Source organism: Triticum aestivum, chromosome 1D, assembly GCF_018294505.1.
Source record: "Triticum aestivum cultivar Chinese Spring chromosome 1D, IWGSC CS RefSeq v2.1, whole genome shotgun sequence".
NCBI classification, from domain to species: Eukaryota; Viridiplantae; Streptophyta; class Magnoliopsida; order Poales; family Poaceae; genus Triticum; species Triticum aestivum.
Genome location: NC_057796.1, coordinates 187,267,770 through 187,274,961, shown reverse-complemented (window position 1 = coordinate 187,274,961; position 7,192 = coordinate 187,267,770). Strand labels below are relative to the sequence as shown.

Here is a 7,192-nt window from a genome sequence, read left to right as displayed (position 1 = left end):
CCGCGCGAGGTGGGGCGCAGGCATAGGGGCTGCCGCGCGCGCTTCGGATCTGGCGTGCTGCGGCGCGAATCCTCGGTGGCCATTGGTGGGTGTCCGCGGCGTCCTACTGCCGCGCGGAACGCGGGGTGCATCGGTGCTCGAGGGAGGATGGCCTTGGCTGTCCTGTAGGCGCGGCGCAACTGATCTGGCATCTTCCGGTCTCCGGCAGGCGCGTGGTGGCGCGCATGGCGTGCGTTGGCGCATATGGCTCATGGCTGCGGCTGGGAACCGTGGTGGTTCTCCGTCTTGGGTGGTGCTTGGCGCTGCCGGAAGGTGGAGCCGGTGGATGTCGACCATGGAGATTGTGTCTGCGCAGTGCTTCGGATCTGCTCGGATTCGGAGGTGTGGAGGAGCTCCGCGTAAAAGCCTAGCGCTGACCTTGGGTCGGTGCCGGCAACAGTGGCGCCATGGCCATGGTGTCGTTCCCCTTCTTGAAGGTGTTGCCGTGGTGCTCCATTGCACGACTCTCCACGAGAAATCCCTAGCTTCGGATGGTCGAAGCGGGCGATGACGGCAGCTACGTCGTTTCCTTCTTTGAGGCGTCGTCTTGGAGAGTCAGTATGTTGCAGTTTGCACTGATCTCTTCGTCGTCGGGGACAGTGGACGTCGGGGCGGCAGCTCCACTGGCAGCTCTATGAGGTGGGCCTCTATCTCGACATTGGTTGGTGGCATCCTTGTACCGCTTGGGCGGTAGAGGTCTCGGCTCGGTTGATGCACCCCAAAGAGGGCGGTCTGACTTTACGTTGGGGTGGCGGCCCCGGATGTGGTGCGACGTCCGTGGTCTGCGAGCGGTTGCCCTGAGCAGCGTGGGCTGCGGGCAGCTGGGTTGTGCGGCGTTGCTGCTCGAGTGGAGGTGCTATGTCGGGGCGGCGGCCCCGGAAGGCGGTGTCGGTTGATTGCGCTGGGCGCGACGGAGCGGTGGATGTCGGGGCGGCGGCCCCCAGTGAATCTCTGTGGCGACCAGACTTCTGTGGCAACGATGATGGTGGGAGCGATGTCGGCGACGCGGCAATGGTTGCGGTAGTTGGCTCTTCTCCGGCGTGTCCATGATTTTGTCTCGGTTTGCTTGTTGTTGTGGAGTCGAAGCTGCGGCGGCGGGGCCCTGTGGTGTACGATGACTGGCTGCAGGTGGCCCGTTCGGCGATCTTCCATGGTGCCAGTCGTGCCTGGTTTTGTTCTCCGTTAGAGTCAGAGTTGTGTTGTCTGGCCGCAGGTCGACTTGTCGTCGATAAGGGTAGGCTTTGCCATGTGTGTTTCAGTCTATGAGAGTCAGCTTGGCCCTTGTTGTTCCTGTTTTTGCCCGGTTTTCCATAATTAACTGGGCAATTCTTTTCTGCTTAATTAATAGATGAGGCAATCTTTGCCTCCGTTTCGGAAAAAAATACATATAAGATGTTTTGTAAGCTCCATCCCATCATATCATAGAACATTTTTGAGCTAAGAGTTTTTTTGTTCTTCTCCCGTAGCAACGCATCAGCATATGAGCTAGTATATAATATATGTATAACATTACATAAAGGCTTGACGGTGTTCTGAGTCATCATACACGGCAATTGATAATCAATCCCACGGCTCGGACCTATGAAAAGGGAGTTCATTTGCTCACTCCCTAACCTCATAGTCAGTGGAGATGAGTGCAAAATCTTGCTCTGCCACCGACCCCATCCGTCTCACAAATGAACCAATACTTGAAACCTAAGACTATCTCAGTAGGGATCTATATCCAGACAGCGTGAATCAAAACACACACAAATCCAACAAATCTGGTAGCAGAGATTACATAGAACTGCAGCACTTGCTCTTTGGGATCTCCTGTGCTGGGCCTGGGACAAGAACCTTCTTGCCAGCCAGCGGCGGCGCAGCACCATTGGCCTTTGGGTCGGTCACAATGTTCTTCTTGCTGTGGATCTTGAAGATCTCTGACAAGACAGTCTGGAAGGCGCTTTCGACATTGGTGGCCTGCAGCGCGGACGTCTCCAGGAAGAAGAGGTTCTCCTTCTCGGCAAACTCTTTGGCATCCTCAGTGCTAACAGCCCGCTCATCTTCAAGGTCGCTCTTATTGCCAACCAGCATGATGACAATGTTTTTGTCTGCATGACCTCGGAGTTCCTCCAGCCAGCGAGGTATGTGGTCAAAGCTCTGGCGCTTGGTGATGTCATAGACTAGCAGAGCTCCCAAAGCGCCTCTGTAATATGCACTCGTGACAGCTCTGTACCTGCAGTAATTGAAACAAACAGCATGTGAAGTTGGTAACTGGGCGTACAACAACGTTGAGCAAACATATCGAATAGTAGGGCACTAAAGCTTCACACTTTAACTAGAGAAAACCACAAATATTTTCTCCAACTCAACCAGCTAGGAATGTTGCCTTTTCCTACCCACAGTTCACAACTGCATGTGTAGTACAGTTCTCTAAAATATACTCCCTCCGTTCCCAAATATAAGTCTTTTTAGATATTTCAACAAGTGACTACATACAAAGCAAAATGAGTGAATCTACACTCTAAAATGTGTCTATATACATTCGTATGTTGTAGTCCATTTGAACTCTTAAAAAGACTTATATTTAGGAACGGAGGGAGTAGCATGCAACTATAGAGCTTGTAGGACGCAACCTATTCCACAGAATACAAGTGCAAAAACCAGACACGGTTTAAACGAGATGGAAAAAGTAAAAGCAGCCAGAAACAACAAAGCTCTGGTGGCAAAAAAATAGATACGTAAGCAGCACATGACCTGGTTTTAGACAACTAGTTACAGGAGGAAAAGTTAGTGAAAGCATTTGAATAGAACATTGCAAGTAGTTGTTCATTCTCATAGCCTACAATAGGAGAGCATCTGAGAACACCCAAAGAAATTGTTACAAGTAGTTGCCCAATTTTGGAACTTTGAACTATATAAATTTGAGGGTATTTATGCTTGTGCGCAGTTCAAGAGATCAGTGGCAGATAAAAAGTGGGTAACTAACAATGGGCTACACGCTTGCGTGGCAAGACAATTTAATATATATTGTTATATATTTTTTCTTTAGAAAATGTCATGCAATCAACCATCATTCAAAACATATTTGAAATGAAAGTCTCGTGGAAACATGATCACACCTCAATGGTAATATTGCTGTTAAGTGCACCAGCTTGTTATGATAAACATGACCAACATAAGACCAAGTGCATCATGTTTATCTTCTTACTAATAGTTTTTTGATGAAATTTTCACTAACTACTCTCCTACTTGAGCCTCGTGATCTTTCTGTGTCCACCCACCTCATTGGATTTGTCAAACTTGGATTTGTTATGATGATTTTCAATTGTTACAGCGTCATGCATCTATATGCTTCCTCCCTAGTTAATCTTAGATTTAACTCTATGTCAAGTGACCATCTATTATCAAATATTTGACAATAAATCATCTCACTTTCATCACTGACTGTTCTTTCTCATATTGTCTATGCTGTTTTGCATTGACCTTTTTTAGCACAACTGAAATGTCCCATTGCATACTTCCATAATTCATTGCTTAAAAGTTATCTGCTTGTTTTTCAAGTCCCTCTCATCATAGTTTTTTTTTTCCTAATCATGCCCCTGTTTTTGCTTATTTCTCCTACCCATGCATTCAGGGTTATTATCAGTCAGCCTCCTCACCTCACTTCAGCATCTTCTGGACTTAAATTTAGGCTGATGTTTATCATATTGCTAGTGCTAGACATGTCAAACTGTTATCTTCCAAAAATACAATTATAAGTGCATATTCACTGGAAAAATAAATGAACATCTATCTCACTCACTTAAAGCCACCATTGTGTCCGCCTTAGCAATAAAGACAAATACTCCCTCCGATCCAAATTAATTGTCGCAGCTCTAGTACGACTTCTCCGATCCAAATTAATTGTTATTTGGCAATTTATACGATGCAATACTTGCTCCGCCCACGTAATTAGATGGCGTTCAACATATTGGCATGGTTTCCAATATGCATCTTTTACCATTGGTTTTTGCAGCCACATGCTACTAAATAATTATAAAAACATTATTAATGATGAATGGTACTATGAAATTTTACTTTGCCAATATGTTTTTTTATCTGTTGGTAGTCCAACTTAAAACAAATCGACCACGCACATTCTTCGAAGCCATATACTTTCAAACGAGGGGCGAAAATATGTGAAAGTCATATGTTTACGAACCCATAAGTACCCTAAACCTACGTACAACATGTTGATTAATTGCTGACTTAAGTCATGATGTCATTACATCTAGTACATGCTGGATCCAATTGGTTTTATTGGTGGCTCGCTGCTGGTTTTGTTTGTTTATTATTATATAGGACTTCTCAAAAAAAATTGTAGCTCAGAGATGTGTACATAGTTTGATTTTAAATCTGTAACATTAAAATTAGGACCCACCATAACAGTCAATGTAGCAGATAATTTGGTCTATGGGGACACGGGTGGTGGCTTGTTTGCCCCTTGTTTTAATAATACAATAACAATAGATGAATTGGAACTTAAAGACCATATCAGGAAAGTAAAGTACAAACACAGCTGAAGGAACTAAACGAATTCTTTAGCTTGATGGAACAGTTAAAAATCACATCTATAAACAAGAGACAAATCCCAGAAATTATAAACTAAATATTTGTACCCCAAGTCTCCTGATTGGAAATCACAGAAGAGATCTAAGTCGCATTTTTTCGACTTCAAGAATAAATTATGCCTTAGTTTTTGGCTCCGCTGAAATATTCAAGAAGTGCATTAATTTTTAAAGAAATAAGCCATAAATTATTGAATTTAATGCAACACTTGGTTTTTTTTCCCACAAATAACAATCTAACACTGACGCTTTAGTTAATTTCACTAGTATGTCAATCCAACAACTGTCAACTGGTTGCACACTATTATAAATAACTAACTCAGAAACAGGCATATCAATGTTTTGGCTCATTCACAAAACATATGAGATTGTTCTTCTAGAAGTACAAGCACTTTGGCCACCCTTTTTCCATGAGATCATGGGGAGAATGAGCGTGGCATGACCTTATTATTTGCAATTAAAGAATCTAACTGAAATGAGTAATGAGTGAGAGACGAGTCACCAAGTTAATGACTGTAAGGTAATCAAATGATCACGTGTACACACATTTGATTTGCAAATCAACTTTGCTGCTCCTGTCTAGTCAAGAATATTAACTGGATAAGGACTGGTAGATTCGTGAAAATTTGTTAACTTGTTTCTCAAGCACGATCTAATGCTTTGAATAGAAAAATGTCATTCGACATCACTGAATAGGATATAATGAGGATTCACATGCCATGAGAATGTATGAGACTCTTTTCCATCAACAAACTTAAAAAAAGAGGATGTGCCAAAAACTCTAGTGACTCATATGCAACAGTACCAAGTGTTTGCACCTCAAAAGTGAAATAATCTTTCTATAAACAAATTTAAATTAAAGGCAGAGATAATAGGGGAATACTTTCTTCAACTAAAAGAACAGATGTAGGTGATAAGGCAAAGTATCATACATTTTCAATGTTAACCCATCCTATATTCCTATTATTCCAACTTGCCTAATGCCAAATATATTCATCACCCATTCAACCAAAAGATTGTATCTCACAAGTCACAAGTAACAGACCACTTAAGTACATAGAATATCCAATAAATAATCTTGATTACCACCCATACCTTGCTAAATTTGACACCATTTACCAAAGCTGTTTTATTTAGTAGTAAATTTTCCATCCGTGGTTACAAAATCTCCTCTCCATCAATCCAACTAACAAGATCTTAGCGGCCAGGCTTCAAGCTCAAGCATCGCATGGCGGATCTATGGTCTGTATCAAATTACCCTGCCCATTTTGGCAGAGTGCAAGGCAAATCATCCACTTCAACCACGGTGGAGTAGAGATCTACCATTTTAACAACCGTACGAAGGTACGCTGTACATCTATAGTGACCAAGACATTCTACAGAGCATAAACGCACAAACAAGGTAGCGATATAAACGTAACAAAAATTACGGACTAGTCTGAACCATAAAACGAGAGCGAACTGTGTTAGCTCACTACTCGGCACCAAGCAAGCCACACAGCGAAACACTGAGAAATCCTCAGGGAAATTGCCATGTCATGGGAGGGGGCAGATCTAGGCGAAAAGATGGGATGAAATCGAAGTGCAGGAGAGCAGTAGGTTCTTGCCTCTCCTGGCCGGCGGTGTCCCAGATCTGGGCCTTGACGGACTTGTGGTCGATGACGAGCGTGCGCGTCTGGAACTCGACACCGATGGTGGCCTTGGAGTCGAGGCTGAACTCGTTGCGCGCGAACCGCGCCAGGATCTGCGACTTGCCGACGGCCGAGTCCCCGATCAGCACCACTTTAAATACATAGTCCACCTTCTCCCCGCTCGCCATCGTCTTCGCTGGTGCAGAACGGCGGCGTTGGCGGCAGCCGGAGGAGTGAGCGAGCGAGGCGTGTTGGTCGTGGAGCTGAAGTGCGCGTGGGCGGAGCGCTGCGTGTCGGAGTTTGGGCTTTTGATTTGAGTCGAAGCGAGGCCAAATTTCGTGTTTTACCCTTTGCCGAAGTTTAGCCCGATCTGACAATGTTTGAAAATATTTCAGGACTTGACTCTTTTTCTACTGCGCACGATTCACAACGGTGGGGTTGCATAGCCTACTGGCAGACCTCATAGGTTAACGGCAGTCGTCTTCAAGCGATAGGTTAACGGTAGCCATCGTCAACCAACTATTTTGAGCTGACGTGTCCTAACGAAACTATCACCATTGTGAACAACGATAAGGTGGTTAAAGCTACCGTCACTTTTCTTGGCGGAGAAAATATCTAATGCTCTCAGCCTTTGGGTACTCCCAGTGCTTCAATGTCAAAAAATATTTTTAAATATTTCAAAAATTCCGGAAAAAATGAGAATGTTCACAATGAATGTCACTACACCCTCTAAAAATTTCAGATCCAAAATTGAAATGTACATTGAGAAAAAAAAAAGAAATCCATATCTGAATAATGACAAGGTTGATTTTGTCTCTTCTTTACACTATTCATGCTAGATTTCACATTTTTGTTTCGCGATGTGTGTTTCGAGTTTGGATCTAAAATTTTTAGGGCTTGTAGGTACATTCATGTGAACATTCACAACCTTTT

At 44.0% G+C, this 7,192-nt stretch overlaps 1 protein-coding gene across 1 annotated transcript; it reads right to left on the bottom strand.

Moving 5' to 3' along the window:
• Positions 1-1,502: 1,502 nt before the first annotated feature.
• On the bottom strand, positions 1,503-6,636 carry LOC123180901 (ras-related protein Rab11D). The gene is made up of 2 exons (XM_044593087.1): positions 6,236-6,636; positions 1,503-2,254 (listed from the first exon to the last, which is right to left on the bottom strand). The coding sequence occupies exons 1-2, from the start codon at positions 6,445-6,447 to the stop codon at positions 1,816-1,818; spliced, it is 651 nt and encodes a 216-aa protein (XP_044449022.1). The 5' UTR covers positions 6,448-6,636; the 3' UTR covers positions 1,503-1,815.
• Positions 6,637-7,192: the final 556 nt, after the last annotated feature.

What these genes read in the sequence shown, in the direction of transcription:
- LOC123180901 (XM_044593087.1), bottom strand. Translation starts at nt 6,447, where the DNA reads ATGGCGAGCGGGGAGAAGGTGGACTATGTATTTAAAGTGGTGCTGATC. An exon ending in GACACCGCCGGCCAGGAGAG is followed by an intron (nt 2,255 to 6,235) that starts GCAAGAACCTAC and finishes CAATTACTGCAG; the next exon opens with GTACAGAGCTGTCACGAGTG.